A 16,906-nucleotide genomic window follows, 5' to 3' on the forward strand; every position below is an offset into this window, starting at 1 on the left:
AATATATATATTTCGCATATATCATAGTCTTTCGTCCCGGTAAAATTCTGTATTTCAAAATCAAATTCAAAACTTTTAATTTTTAGTATGGGACACTTCAACATCACTTAATAATTATTAAATCTGACTCACACAAATATGCAATTATAATTGTCATATTTGGGTGAGTCAGGTTTTGCACAAGAAACTGCCATCTGGTATCCGAACCCTTTCCAGGTAGTCTTGGATCGCCGATGCAATAGGACCTCGAGGCTTGATAGATAAGCCATTATAAAATGTTCATTACAAGCCCATTGTTCGAATTGCTTAGGCCATTTGGTTAACGGCAGCAATAAAAATAAATAGGACCTTTCCATCTCTTTGTCATGGATGTCGTAAATAGCATTTAATGGATAGGCTCATAAACATCTTTCAGGCGATAGTCTTCAGGTAAACTATGTTCCTATATATATCACTGACTTTAAACATTCGTGTTGCATTATACTATTTATAAATTCAAATTTGAAATTTTTATTCATTATTATAGAATACTTCATATCGCTTAATAATTGTCAAATGTTTAGGTTTCACAACATTGGTTGACGTCAAATAAATTACTTAAAAGTAAGTTTAATGCCGCTTCCAAGTCAGTGCAGAAGACGCGGTAACAATATAATAAAAAGTACAGGTATTAAACGCGGACATAACTTATCTTTATTTTCGGTGACCACCCACCAATATAACATGATTCGAAACGTCCGAGATGAAATAAAGGCACGTTACGTGCGCGTTTAATACCTGTAGTCACGGACGTATATGTGACGGTTCGCCGGATAAGGTACCTTATGGTCGATATGGAGTTATGCATACGCTAGTAATCTGCGATTAATACGCTATAGATATAAAAAAAAAAAAAACTACCTCCTACGATGTTTTGTTACGGAGATATAAATTTTTAAAAATAATACTCATTTTTTACTGATCTATTTGAACACAATTTCGAAGTTCCAGTTCCGATTGTCAAAAAGATAACACGTATTGTTCGTGGTCCTAGTAAATATTAAGGAAATTTAATAATAACTTGCCTGTGGTGTGGGTGAAAATTATAACCTCTTCAGCCAGTCTCACGGTATAAAAATATAAACATTAGTAAATATTAGTAAATATACCACTAAATTATCACTAGAAGAAAAATAAATATTGAACTGTGAAGTGATCACTGCGAAATTAAAAATATTACTGGAATTCTAATAACATTGAATAATGAGAACATTAATACAAAGCAACAACAGCACATATTCAATCAAATCCAATCTACCCACAAAATAAATATTTGACATATTATATATTTTTGACATTGACATCTATATTGACATTGATTGATTGACTAATTGACAGGCATAAAAAATAAATACATACCGTCAAATACATTGAATTGAAGAAGTTCACAGTATATTGTTGACATTATAGTAATAAGCAAAAGTATTCCCATTCATACAGCCAGCAAAATGTCAATGACACAAAAAAATATTTGTGCAAAATAATTAAAGACAAACATTTTCTCACATGTTCTGTATGCAAACGAAGTTCTGATCTTGCATGCACAAATAATGAAAAGTTGTTTAATCTAATGGACAAAGAGAGAAAATCAAAGTGGTCCTGCAATAAATGTACAAATGAGAAAAAACAACTTAAAAATAATACAAGTACTCCAAAATCGCAGCAAATGGAGTCGTCAAACACATTAGCCATGCCGTCGACGAGTAATCAATAACACAGTTCGGGACTCTTCTAATATTGACAATTTAAAAATTAATAATGACATGATGAACAATCCAATAGAAATTTCAAATGCGTTTAATAGACACTTTATTAATCTGCCAAATAATAATAGCAAAAGTAATACATATAATCATGATTTCAAGTCAAATCACGCTAGCCTTTTCTTGACACCTGTAGACACATACGAAATAATTAAAATAATAATGTCGTTAAAATTGACTAACTCTTGTGGTTATGATGATATACAATCTAGCATATTAAAAGCTTGTGCTCATGAGATTGCACAAGTTCTGACGTATTTAATAAATCTATCCTTCAGTACCGGTGTATTTCCCGATAAACTTAAGGTGTCAAAGGTAAAAAAGCCCTTATACAAAAAAGGTCCCAGAGATTGTGTCGATAATTATCGACCGATTGCTTTTATACCCATAATAGCTAAAATATTTGAAAAAGCTTTCCTCACACGTCTTATTCTATTCCTTGATAAGTTTAAAAAAATCAAACCAGAACACCACAAAACGATGCTTAAAGCGTAGGTAAGAGTAGTGCAGATGCCTGGCGGCAAAGACAAAGTATTGCTGCGGTGCAGCGGCTTGAATGACACAAGCGGAACACGTCAGGACGTGTTTGCATCTAGCGTTTCATAACACGCGGCCGTAAGGTACCTTTTCTACTAAACTTTGAGACCACATTATGGACTTATTATTTAGGTACAAAAAATAAAAAAATATAATAGGGAAATAAATTTCAGATCGTATGCTTTGCGAAAAAGCAATAAAAAAACATCTTTATTTTTTGCAAAATTTACAAAACATTTAATATCTTCGAAACTAGAAACGTCCATAAGGTACCTTTTCCGGCGAACTTTCACATATAAGGGGTATTCATATCTGCCTTACTTGTCCAACTGAAACAAATTACATGCACCGCGCCGATTGTAAGAGTGATTACATGGGTCGATCGAAGGAATTAAAATGCAATAAAATGCAACAATAATAACTCCAGGGTAAAAGAAAACCTTAAAAAGATTGCACAAACATTTCTGGGTGAAAATGAAGGCACAATATTTCTGTAATCACAAAAACCTGCAACTGTGGTCGACGCTATCGATAACTGCGATGATCAGTTTTTCCCTTTAATAAAAAAGCTTCTTATTTATTTTAGCCACACTCCCAGTGTCCACTGCAACCCCTAAAATATCTTTCTCCACCTTAAAGAGGTTAAAAACTAAACTAAGAAATAAAATGGGCGATGAAAGACTAACTGGTCTGGCTTACATACATTACATATACGAGTAACTTTCCTTAAAGGCACCTACTTAGAGTAATTATAGATTACCTGCGACTATACTTGCGCGTTATAGTTGCAGGCAATATTTAATTTGTAAATGGTAGATTTAATTGGCGTTAAAGCTCTGTTTTTCATTTTGTATAGCTATAGCTACGCCCGTGCATGTAGTATAAATAAATAGTATGTTCTCATAGTAAAAAAAAATTACTGTTGAATATATGAATCACTTTTCCCAGAGCTCGCCGGCGGCCGCTGCGCCCGCGCACGAGGCGCAGCCCGCGCCGCCCGCCGACCCTGCGCCGCCGCAGTACTGGCAGCCGGAGCCCCACTACCACTACACTGATGTGAGTAGTCTTTCTTAACAAAACTGGAAATTTGTGTGTTATAGAGATATTACAAACAAACAAACATATATACCTAAATCGCCTTTAAATAATAGAACCAAAAAACTCGGAAAGACTGTAAGGCCACGCTCAGCTGTGTGGCCTAATGTAGATTGAGATTCAAATAGTGGCAGGTCGGTAGCCCATCGCCTAAAAGAAGAATTCCACGTTTATTTAGCTTTTCTCATGATTGACTTTTACAATCTGCATATAGTATTTTTTCTTCGCTATAAGACCACCATGATAATTTAAAAAAAAATACGGGTTATTTCAAAATATTGTTTCATTAATTTATTGGAAATATAATCAACGTAAAATGCACTATATAAATATAGACCGAAAAAATAACTGTTTTTTAACGTAAAATGTATGAAATAGTCTAAAAGCTGATTTTGTCTTCTGAGGCATGGTTTAAACTTAGTTTGCAAAGTAATATTTTCTTATCATTAAAAATTGAGACCCCTAATTGCAAATTCATCTGAACTGAATTATAAACATCCCACATTAGACATGTAGAATGTAAATAAGGGCTGGAAGGAAGAGCTAACAGAGTTGTGTGGTGGTGGGCAGCCGCCGGTAAGTACCGTGCGCCTGCGCAGGCCGCGCGCCGCCGCGGGGCCGCCGCCCAGCGATGGGAACTTGCCGGCGAGGGAACATCGGACACTAGCTACGGAAGGCTTGTCTGACTTGGACATCCAACTGTCGCCCGGCGCGGCGCGCGGGGACCTGATCCTGGGCACGGTGCAGCGCTGGGCCGCCCGCCCGCCGCCCCGCGCGCGCTACAGGCCTCTGGTCTTCGGCGGCACCTTCCCCATAGACCGGCCCGAGGGGCTCCTCGAGCGGAGCGTGCAGCGGAGCGTGCGCCGGTTCGAAGAAGCGGTGTCGCGACGCGCCGCGCTCACCTATCCGATAGATGCGCCGCGGACCTTTGATATAGATGAGCCGGTGCCGCTGTAGCTAGTTATTTCTGGCCAAAAAGTGTCTGACAAACTAATTCGTCCGATTAAGCGAAAATGGATCTAAATATACTATAATAAAGCACACACGCCTAAATTTTGAATGAGGATGATTACATAGGTACATACATAAATCATGCCTCTTTTCCGGAGGGGTAGGCAGAGACCACATCCTTGCCACGATACCTGCACACTTCTTTCGCTTCATCCACATTCATAACTCTCTTCACGCAAGCTCGTCGGTTTCGGGTACTCTTGACCAGATCTTTTGCTAGAACATCCCCAAGGTACATTCATCTAGGCCTTCCCACACCAACAGTCCCATTCACACTTCCTTTGTATATTTGCTTAGTCAACCTGTTTTCATTTATCCTCTCGACATGACCTAACTATCTAAACATTCCCTTTTCTATTACTGTCACTATATCTTTCACATCACAACATTTCCTTATCACGCTGTTTCTTATTATATATAGAGTATAGAATACTCCTAAGCGACCTCATTTCCACCGCGTTTATGGAGGAGAATGAGTAAATTTTATATTTTGGTATTGTGTGCTTAATTTCAGGATATTAAGATGTATTTTCGAATGGCATATTAGGTACGTATTAAAGTGAGGCCACTTATAAATTGATTTTGCTCTCACTTAGAATATAGTTGCATAAAGAAAAGCACAAATGTTTTTAGATTTATCTCCTAAATTTATTCCAAGGCCTTATTAATATATGTACATCTTTTCCACTTTCTCATGGATTACGAATTGTTACTTGTACTCCCATGGCTCGGTCCAAGTTTACATATATAGCTAAATAATTAAGGCCTTGTATTTAAACTAGACCATGACATAACCCGGCTATAGATACAATAACTTGCACTTAAGTAAGTGATGAAAAAATAATGATAGTAAATCTTATTAAATTCCTGAATAATATGTACATGTATAATTTTATACACAGCAGGATCCTACGTTAAATTCTAATACATAATAGGTACTTAATTAGTCACCGCGGATTACAATGGAACCTAATTTTAGATCATGGTTGCACATTCAATTGATGTGCACGATGTGCAGGTTTCCTCACGATGTTTTCCCTCGCCGTCACCCAATAAACATTGCAGGAAAAATCAAAGAAATACTTAGAGTACAAATAAATATTTACATCATAATACAGATGAAAGCAATGTTGATCTGTACTGTGTATAAAAATATGTATACTGCGTGTAATATAAAGTGAAATAAATATTAATAAACATGTGTAATGTAAACAATTGTTACATTGTTATATATATACAAACATAATAATCATGTCTTTATCTCATGCTGGGTAGACAGAGCCAACAGTCTTTAAAAACTGATAGGCCACGTTTCATCTGTTTTGCTTATTGATAGAATTGAGATTCAATAGGTTGCCAGTCCATCGCCTAAAAGTAGAATCCTAAGTTTTTAAGCCTATCCCTTAGTCGCCTTTTACGACTTCCATGGGAACGAGATGGAGCGGTCCTATTCTTTTTTTTATTGGTGCCGGGAATCACACGACACACGTGTTTATAATATTCATTTCTCCTTTAAGTAGAAAAATTATGTAGAATTGTAGTGATATGGTTATTACTCCTGAGATTATTCATAATGAATTATGTTTACCATAGATTTATTTTACCGTATATGTATTAAATTGGTGCGTTTAGTATGTGATATCTCAGTATTTTGAGTTTATTGGAAGTCATGAATATATTTCAAGCCCTCTTGTTTTATTATTGATATTAATGAAGATATAATAATTTGATGGAAATTGTTTATTGTTATGAATTAAATATTAAATACTAATTAATGTTCTTTCTTTGTAACAAGCACCTTATTATAAACATATTTATTGAAAGAAGAAATATATTAACGTGAAGGTTTAGTTTTTCAAATGTTCAATTAAAATAATATTTTTGTACAATTTGTTATAATCACACAAGTATGTAAAATTATATCATTGATCCCCCTATGTCGGACAGCTGAGCAGGCTCATGGTAAATATATCTTTTAATTATCTTGTTCACTGAAGCACTACTTCGCCCATGAGCTAAATAATCATTAAGAAAATTATGTTTATTTGATATTAAACACGTATTCCACATGACTAAATTCAAATCAAATAGTATGAAGCAAATCCTGTTATTGGCTTTTTCACTGGTCGATACAATGCAGGGATTGAACGATTTAGACATTTATTTTTTTAATTAATATTTATTTTCTTTAGAGGTGCAGTTTCAGTTTGTTCATACATACAGTAAAAAAAAAATGCAATTATAAATTAAAGTACTTAATTTAATTGAACTAGTTTCATAATCGTTTGACACTTTAGAATTTAGTCAAATGGAATTGAAAGACCATTATGTAATGCAACTTGAACACATAATTATACATACTCGTTATGTTTGATAAAAATAATCAGCTCATTGGCGAGGTGACATTAACTGTAACTTTGTAGCACGTTCGATGTGGAACCTGTTCTTTGGCAGCTTATCTCGTAATCCTAAAGAATCCTGCCTTATCGCCCTCGAAGACAAACTCATGCTTAGCAGCGTTCAACTTAACACCAGCATAAAATTAATTAGATCTCTGTGTCGCGTACGACTACTCTGCTCTCTTCTCCGTGATGTCGTAATCGTAAGATGGGCGACGATGGAAAATAAAAATCACTTGTTCGAAAATTGTACGGGAAAGGCGAAATTTACGATTTAAACTATATTTTACAGTTTACTGTGTCTACGATAAAATACAATTTAGAAAATAGCACGATGAGGCATATCTAGTTTATTTATGTCTTTGAAGTGATGAGGAGAGAAAATTAATTTGTATGGCATCGGCTAACAATATTCTCGCCAAATTTTTTTTTACTCATTAAATAATAATGTCAGTCTTTTCAAGACTGTAGGCTCTGTCTACCCCGCAATGGATATAGACGTGATTATATGTATGTATGCAACAATAATAATTATCAAATGTATATGTATTCAGCCCATCTATTGAACCTTAAAATTTGTTCATACATACATAAATATAATCACGTCTATATCCCTTTCGTGAAAGACAGAGCCAACTGACTTAGAAAGATTGATAGGCCACGTTCAGCTGTATTGACTTAATAATAGGATTGAGATTCAAATAGTTATTATTTGAATCTGAATTTTATCATTGCTAGCCCATCGCCCTAAATAAGAATCCCAAGTTTATAAGCTTATCTCTTTTTACGTCATCCGTGGGAACGAGACGAGGGTGGTCTAATTTGTAACTAGATCGGAGAATGATAACGAAAGTCATTAATTCTTTGTATTCGACAACAAAAGATTTTTTTCGGTGCCGAGGCTATGCATTTCTATGTGCAAGTGATAATTGTCCACCCTTAACAATTTTTTAACAAGAAACAACGTTTGCCGGGACAGCTAGTATTATTTAATAATAAGTTTTATATCATAGTTTTAATATTACTAGCAACACGAACTAAATTTGTCCCGTTTACATTTATTTATTTGTTCAGAACATGTCGAGTACCAACGGCGCGGCGGACGCCCCGCGGCCCATGATCACGATGCCGGGCGGTCACGGGCCCAGCTTCAATTCCTTGGACGACGACAGGCCGCCCAGCGCTGATGTGAGTTCCTGCCTTATAATACATGCATACATATAATCACGTCTTTTTCTCTCACTGGGCAGAGGGAGCCTTGTAAAGGCCACGTTCATTTGTATGGCTTAATGACGGAATTGAGATTCAAATAGTGACAGGTTGCTAGCTCATCCCATATCTAATACAATAGCACCTAAGTGATACTAGAAATATATTGTCGAAAAACCGTGAAAAAACCACAGTTTATGAATAGATATATAACAGTGACTTAAACTACAACAAATAATTAATAGACAAATAAAAGACAGTAAAGTGGTGACAGGTGTTTTTTGTAAAATCCGTTGCACCTGTTGTTCGTGCAAAAGGGATAATGAGGTGCTTCCTGACAATTACATGTCCCGCACTGTTACAAAGTGAGAATAAAAACCTTTTTTGTTTCGAAACTAACCTTATACCCTCTATATTATAAATTTGAAATAAAAAATGTATTTGTAATAATTATCATCTTGCAGCAATCGGAACGCGAGACAGACACTCCGAAGCCGGCCAAGAGCGAGAAGGGCAGAGAGGAGGGCGGCGGCAAGCGCGGCGGCTGGCTGGGCGGCATCCTGGGCAAGCTGTCGCTGCGGCCGCCCAACCAGATGATCCTGCCCGACGACAAGAACCCCACCGTGAGTGCCGCCAGGGGCTGGCCTGCGCCTACCCTCATATGATATTTATTACAAAATTTGGTGCCCTGTGCCAATTCTTATTTGATTTTTTTTTTAATTTTTATCTGTTGAGTCAGCTCAGTCTATCTGATTTTAAATTTTATTCAATTTAACATTTTTTATTTTATTTTCTCAAGAAATTCTATTAAACAAATTTCAAGTATCATTATAATGGACATTTTAAAGTTAAAAAAAAACGTTTTATGGGGCTACCTAGCTCTTAATGTTTCTTTATGTGAAGTAGTCATTACTCACACTTTATGAGTCAATGCTGATTTATTACTGTTTTGTGTTAGTAGAAGAGCCCAAGTGTTATGTCTTTTTAAACTCTGCTTTGCGTTTCATCCATAAAATTATCCAGTCTGTGTTTTTTCCTTATATATATATATTTATCTTATATATATTTGATCGTGAACTTTCAGCATAGTATTAGTTGAATCTTTAAAACTACCACAGGTCAAGTTAGGCCTTCATTATATCTATGTCTGTAATTTTGTATAATTTATGATGTACCGTCTATTAAAAAAAAACTAGCCGCAGTATTTTCTCTATCTATGTATTTATTACAATCCAGTTATGTAAAAAAAAATACCATCTACCTTATGTATAGGTAATTTTAGCGCCCTGTCTATATCACCTTGAAGTTCTATTTATTGTTATATACTTTCTTGTTGTCCCTTATTTTTGTGCTGTGCACATTTTTAAAGTTTAAAGGGGCTTACATCAGCTAAGTGAAAGAGATAATCTGAAAATAGACACCTCATTATTGTCTTTAAGTGACAAAATGACAATTATATTGAAAAAAAAAATTTAAATCAATTGAGATTTCTACTAAATATTTTTATTTATAAATTTGAAATATAAGTATGAAAAAATTTCTTAGGTATATACGTAGGTATAAAAAACTAAATACCTATAAAAAAAACGCCTTATCTATATCCCCTTGTAGTTCTATTTTATGTTGTATACTTTCTTATTGTCACCTAGTTTCTTGAATAACGCCTATTATTCGTTGCAAATAGTGCACAATTTTAAAGATAAAGTTTTACACCGTAACATGTACAATGGTATTTATTTATGTAAGCACTTGTTTATTTTCCACTGTTACAATGTCCCACGCCCTCGCTATTGTATTATTTATTTGCACCTTGAAATGAACTCACTTTAACGTGTGAAACGAATTCCAATGAAATGTAAACAAAGCATTATTGAGATAAAATGCTAATACCTACTAAATATCTTCCACCTCGATAATATAGCATGTCTTTCCGCAGCCGCGCTGTTGTAGTGTGCATCTTATAATTAGATGTCTTTAAATCAGATATAAAATATTGTCCCGGTCACTGTGGTGCAGTGGAAGTAAGTACGCCTGCCACCGGAGGTCCCAGGTTCGAATCCCGGCCAAGGCATGATGAGAAAAGAACTTTTTCTAATTTGCCTGGATTTTGGATGTTTATATAGTATCGTTGAGTTAGTACCTATTGTCCCGTATATATTTATTAATTTATTGCGCGTAAATATTTTTCATGTATACAATTATATATATGAAATCTTTGTTTTAGTAGTATTTCAGTTATCTCTTCCCCTTTAAGAAATTGTTTGCGTTTTCAACTTATAGACTTGAATTCCCATTTTATCCATGTGTCTGTGATGTTTTTGTTGTCTTAATTTTAATTTTATCTATGTATATACGTATGTATTTTACCTAATAATATTTATATATATTTATCAATATTCGTAGATTTTTTTCAATTTACGATACTCGCAAAAATAAAAAAAACTCAATCTTTGGCAAATAACAAAGATTGTGTTTTTTTTATTGAGGTTATTATGGCATATCCGAATTTAAAACTGAAATTTATTATTTCTTTATCGAACTTCCATATATTAGACGTAAATTATGTGAGATGTTTTCGTAAACAATCATTACTTTGTATAATGTCAAACAAGTTAGGTCGCGGGTTCGAATCCCGACCAGAGCATGATTAGATACGAACATTTTCTGATTGATGTTTATCAATATAGAATTTAGTATCGTTGAGTTAGTATGTATACAACGAAAAGTGTCGAACTTACTCGGAGGCCCACTCAGTTTGTGTGATCAAGCCTCGTATATAGAATAGAATCACTTATATCTAATTCAAATTCAAATTTTTTTTTCATTACTATAAGATACTTCATATCGCTTAATAATTGTCAAAATGTATGGTTTAACAACATTGGTTGACGTCAAATAAATTTAAAACTAAGTTTACTGCCGCTTCCAAGGCGTCAGTGCAGAAGGAGCGGTAACAAACTGCACTGCAGCATTTTCTTCAACAACGTCAACTTCACAATATCAATTAAACTTAGAATAGAATGTGGACGAGAGAATACATTGTTCGGATTTATATATTTATATATGAGATAATTACAACTACTGCCGCTTACAAAGCGCACGTGTAGGAGAAGCAATTGCATTGTCTTTATGAGTGGCAGTGTGGCCTGTAGTAGAGGTACTGTAGCGGCGTTTGCGCAGATCGTGTGGGACGAGGCGGGCAAGCGCTGGCGCAACACGGCCGGCGACGACGCGGCCGCCGCGCCGCCGCCGCCGCCGCCCACGCTCCCCGCGCATGCGCTGTGAGTGTTTATTATTTATGATTTACTTATTCTACATACATGAATATATAATCACGTCTATGGGTGTAGACAGAGATGACACACTTGAAAAGAATGAATTGGCCACGTTCAGCTGTTTGGCGCAATGATTGATATTCAAATAGTGACAGGTTGCTAGCCCATCTCAGCCTAAGAGAAGGTTCCCAAGTTTATAAGCATATCCCTTAGTCGCCTTTTACAACATCAATGAGAACGAGATGTAGTGGTCCTATTTTTGTTTAATTGGTGCTGGGAACCACACGGCACACGATTTGTAAATATTATAAAATTGTAAGTTAAGCCCTAATTTAAAAAGCATTTTTACGTGAGCGAGTAGGAAAGTTTACATTTTTGAACTGTTCTTAATAATTGTAAATTTACCAAATAATCTTAGAAACTACTAGACCGATTTTAATTCACACATACATCCGTATAATTACGTCTATATCCCTTGCGGGGTAGACAAGGCCAACAGTCACGAAAATACTGAATTGTCACGTTTAGCCGTATGGCTTTATGATGAGATTCAAATAGTAACAGGTTGCTAACCTACAAATAAAAATATTTTGAATATATATTTGATGTTATCAATTTAATTATTTATTTGTTGTACTTTTATTGTGTAGTTTGACATAATAATGATGGATTTTCAGCCGCACGTCGTCGCCGCCGCTGCAGGCGCCCCCCGGCGGCGCTCCGCCCCCCGTCGCCAACATATTCAAGATGCAAAAGTCAAGACGTGAGTTCATTACATAATAATAATAACGTTTATTTACTCTTCACAAAAATGTTCTAATTAACTAGTTAACAATAATGTGTTTAATCTTTAAATGACATTGAAGTCCTGCGAAGTGCTAAGTTCCTGAAAAAGGTCCAGGTGGGCCTGTGCTACAGGTAACTTGACAGGTAATTACATACATACATACACATGATCGTTTCTTTTTCCCTCGCGGGGTAGGTAGACAGGGCCGACAGTCTTTTCAAGGTTATTAGACCGCGTTCAGCTGATGGTATACATACATAAAATCACGCCTTTTTTCCGGAGGCTAAGGCAGAGACTACATCTTTCCACCTGCCACGATCTCTACATACTTCCGTCGCTTCATCCACATTCATAACTCTCTTCATGCAAGTTCGTCGGTTTCGGGTACTCTTAAGATGGCATTAAGATTTAAATAGTGACAAGTTGCTAGCCCATCGTTAGAAAGAAGAATCCTAAGTTAATGAATCTCTCCCCTATGTTGACTTTTACGATCTACACGGAAAGAGAAGCAGCTGACACACACACTATGTTTATGTTTCGATGTATCGAAAATTTTACTTGAAATCAGTAATTTGTTTACTATATGTGGCAACACACAATCAAATGGTCTAGTTTCAGCCACTCGCAAATAGGTGGTTATGTCCCCCTTACCCCCTCGCAACGGTTACAGTGTTTGAATCTTTCTTAGAAAAATGTGTATCCACAGCTCGTTCTTGTTATTCCTTCATGGTAAAATATATAAGAAAGCGAAAAATCGGTATAAACACTTCTGAATTGAATTTGTGTAATTTTATTTATTGTATGATTCTTCTGTCGTATTTATATAATTGAATTCTTGTGTGAGAGAGCTAATTCCGGCCCTGGATCATGACAAAGATGATAATAACTGTATTTAATAAGTACTTACATACAACCACGATTTTACTGTAAACCAAATACTTACCTATATTAGAGAGCGCCCGCGGTTCCGTCCGCGTAAACGAAATCTCCCGTTTCCGCGTGAATTTCCCAAGATCCTTTCTAAGCGGACGTCTCCTTACGTTACAATCTACCTTTCTGCCCAATTTCATCTCTATTGGTTCTGTAGTTTTGAGATTTCGTGATAAGTTAGTGGGTGAATACGTGAGTGATTATATAATTGTGATTGAAGATATTGAATGAATATTTTTATCATCGCCAGACATAAAGAAGTCGTACGTGGACGTGCTGAACCCGGGGGGCGCGCGCGCAGCTCCGCCGCCCGCGCCGCCCGCCTACTTCGTGCCGCCTCCCGCCGCCACGCAGGTACGCTACATCTACCGATTTTCACCTTTCACAGGAAAAGCTATAGGAGATATATAAAGATCCACCTACGATATATCACAAATACGAGACAATATTTTATTATAAAATGCTACTAATATTATAGACCAAATATATTAATAAAAAGATTATACATATACATCAGAAATGATTAAAAATACAAACGAAAAGCACGTATAAGTTTTAAATACGAATATTACATATTTAATTATATACCTACTCCATGTAATATAACTGCAACATACGTGTCGCCTACTTCTTATGATTCCTGAACAGAGTCCAAGTATATTGATTTTATCGATAACATAAAAGCATATCCCTTAGTCGCCTTTTACGACATGCATGAGAATGAGACGGAGTAGTCCTATTCTTTTGTTTTATTGGCGCCGGGAACCACACGGTACTTTGATTCTTTTCAATTTGATGTTAAGAGTTCGAAAAAGTTGTTTTTTTTTATATGAAAGTGGGGCAAGCGCCTATTCACTAATATAATAAATAGTGCCTATTCACTAGTGCGAGCTCGAATAGTGCCTATTCATCTTGAAAATACCCAAATTGTATGTATCGGGAAAGAGAGATGCGGAGAAAGAATTCCGAATTACAGCCGTTCGCGTGGTGTAAGATTTGGCGACTCGCAAGGAGAGAAAGGTGGGGATATCGCCCGTGTACGAGTGGAATCGCTGTCCACGCCATTTCTTAAATTCAATAATTATGTATTCAATTTCTTATATTACAATTTGGGCGGACTCTCTTTCAACCTGCTTTTCATTTGGGATGCTTTTAATGCCATCGGACTTTTATACTGACCTGGTTGACTCCAAAAAGCTATGACCTTAATAATATAAGATACAGTTTATAATCATATTCCCATTATTTTGTTGATTATTTATCGATCGTTCTTATCACACGCTTTCATAGGACGCTGAAAATTTGACGAACGGTCACTAGCAGGTAAAAATTGGATTTCATACATTCTTACAATCATATTCATGCATGCATATTAATTTAATAAAGAGAAAAGATTTTTTTTATGGTGTATTAAAATAATCTTCTGCACCAATTTAGTTCTGTTTTGTTTGTCTCTGTACTGATATACATACATACATATGGTCACGTCTATATCCCTTGCGGGGTAGACAGAGCCAACAGTCTTGAAAAGACTGAATTGGTTGGTATCCATGTTAGAAACAGAGTAAGCCTTCATGTATGACAGAGGCTAATTTTTTCTGTAAATTCCCAAGGAATCGGGAAAGACAGAAATTTATATTGAAATTAAATAATTTATTAAAAAGCTGCAGTTAACTGAAACATTGCTGCTTCTAACTATGTATGACTATGTATCTATGTATGTATGTTATACTATGTATTAGTGACTTCTTCCTCCTGGCGTTAGACCAGGTTACATCCTCATGCCTCTAGAGTGGCCCGGGGTGCGGATTTACGCCCATGACCCTGGATTGGATGAGTCTAGTTTTTACACGAGGCGACTCCCATCTGACCTCCGCAACCTTTTCAGCGGAACTTGACTTATTATTGCCTGAATGTGAAGGTTTCCTCGCGATATTTTCCTCACCGTAAAAGCATCGGTTAGTATACAAACTAATATACGTAACTTCGAAAATAGTCATCGGCACACGGCAGAGGTAGGATTCAAACTTTTGCCTTTCTTTGCATCACGCATTTTAACCGGGCACCTTACTGATTTGACCACGCTCCTCAACTATGTATAACTGTATTGTTCACAAACTATCCACCTACAGAGACCAAGCTGTTTCCGTCATTCAATTCAAATTTCAAATTGCTTTATTTTTCTCTACACAAACTTAAATCAAAATATTTACAGAAAAATTAACTATATATTATACAAAGTAAGTTTGTGAGTGACCGGTGTCTGAACTAAGCAGGTCATCAAGTCATATTTGTACAATCTGTCAACAAATCCACTGTTTGCAGGGCGGCATGTACGACCCGTCGCAGGCGGAGTAGCGCCCTCTGGCGGCCGGCTCCGGAACTACAACAACAACAACAACTCACCAACTAACGACGCTTTAGTTGGCACCTAGTGACGAAGTACCACGATGTTAACCGACTTCAAAATGAAAGTTCTATATTCGACGGCTGTGGATCCATGTTTTTGTATGACATGTCTCAAAGTTTTGTCTCGTATTAATCGGTTCAGCAATTAGTTTGTATGAAGTCGGTAGTTTAAAACAAATGTATTCACCATTTTTAGTTTAAATTCAATGTGATCGGGTTAGTTTTTATATAATTTTCCAAATGATATTCATTTCCATTATACATACATATATCAATTTATTTCATCTATTCGTATTTAAAATACTATTTTACTTGTAAGGTGTTATTTTAATTTCTATTCTATGATTTGTTTATTTCTTTTGTGTGGCGTGACGATGAAATCGCTCAGTTTCTTTCGCTTCAGAAGTGCAATACGGGCTCCGCTGGTGCGACTCTGCATAAAATGCTAAGGGTTTTGTAGTTTGTTTTTTATGGGTTAATAAAATAGGTGAACGACTACCACGTGATTCGAGTCAGCCAATGGCGTCGTACCACAGATACAAAAAGATGACCTGATTGGCGGGTTGACATGTTCAAAGTTATTTATTTTAAATACTATAAGAAACAGACTATACTTATATGCTTTCTTTCCCGCATGGTGGCGCTGTGTGACATGGATACCTATTTACTATTTAGCAATATGAATGTTATGAAAATTTACACTTTAAGACAGGCCTCTTTTGAGCACAACGCCAACATAGGAACATGTATTGTTATAGAACATGTACACATTATATGTTACATTAAGTCGCCACTGAGGACGCCTCTAAAGCTGCGTACACACAGGCTAAATGAAGAGCAAAAGAATGGAGTTAGGTACCCTTCGTTAATCCTGTCTTGGTTTTTGTTTAAGCGAACGTCATTAGATTTAGAGAGCCAACGAATGTGCGCTCCAACTTCAGTGTGTACGCAGCTCAAGTCAAAGATCGTAAAAGCTCGGGGCCCGGAACCTTCTCTGTACCGAACTAGTGGACAATAAAGTAGCTCACAGAGTTTTATTTGTATCGTTTAGTTTGTCAAATGTTATGTAATATAATCGCTATGTATGTACAGTTAGCAGTAAAGGGTTGTAGGTAGATCAAGGACAGGTTGTAAAATATTCAAATGCCTTAGAAGTGGGTCGGCCGGTTTTGTGTATATTTGCAGCGGCGCGGCTCGGCAACGTATTCGAAATGTATTATAATTATGTCATTCAAACTCGCGGAAATATTTAATTAAACTGTTTATGATAATGCTTAAAATTTGTTTCATTTTTCCTTTCATTTTAGCCAATAAATTTTATATAACTGACACTTTGATTTCAAAGTGTCAGTTATATAAAATTTATTGGCTTAAGGTGGATAAATAATTAATTCAAATTAGAACAGCTATATACGCATGTTTAGCAATTATAAATGTTTTTCTTTAACTTGT

At 36.0% G+C, this 16,906-nt stretch overlaps 1 protein-coding gene across 4 annotated transcripts in view; it reads left to right on the forward strand.

Annotated features, from left to right (window-relative positions):
• Positions 1-16,732, forward strand: part of LOC106132932 (uncharacterized) — a 76,871-nt gene extending 60,139 nt beyond the window's left edge. For 3 of the 4 annotated variants that reach the window (XM_060954635.1, XM_060954636.1, XM_060954637.1), the window contains 7 exons: positions 3,288-3,395; positions 7,919-8,032; positions 8,518-8,676; positions 11,234-11,334; positions 12,006-12,091; positions 13,296-13,399; positions 15,371-16,732. In XM_060954635.1, the coding sequence (XP_060810618.1) occupies positions 3,288-3,395; positions 7,919-8,032; positions 8,518-8,676; positions 11,234-11,334; positions 12,006-12,091; positions 13,296-13,399; positions 15,371-15,403 (705 nt within the window). In that variant the 3' untranslated portion in view covers positions 15,404-16,732. Of the gene's footprint in view, positions 1-3,287; positions 3,396-4,004; positions 6,647-7,918; positions 8,033-8,517; positions 8,677-11,233; positions 11,335-12,005; positions 12,092-13,295; positions 13,400-15,370 lie in introns of those variants that run through there. The other variant, XM_060954638.1, reaches the window with a different exon arrangement.
• The last annotated feature ends 174 nt before the right edge of the window (positions 16,733-16,906 follow it).

This window comes from Amyelois transitella, chromosome 4, assembly GCF_032362555.1.
Source record: "Amyelois transitella isolate CPQ chromosome 4, ilAmyTran1.1, whole genome shotgun sequence".
Lineage (NCBI taxonomy): Eukaryota > Metazoa > Arthropoda > Insecta > Lepidoptera > Pyralidae > Amyelois > Amyelois transitella.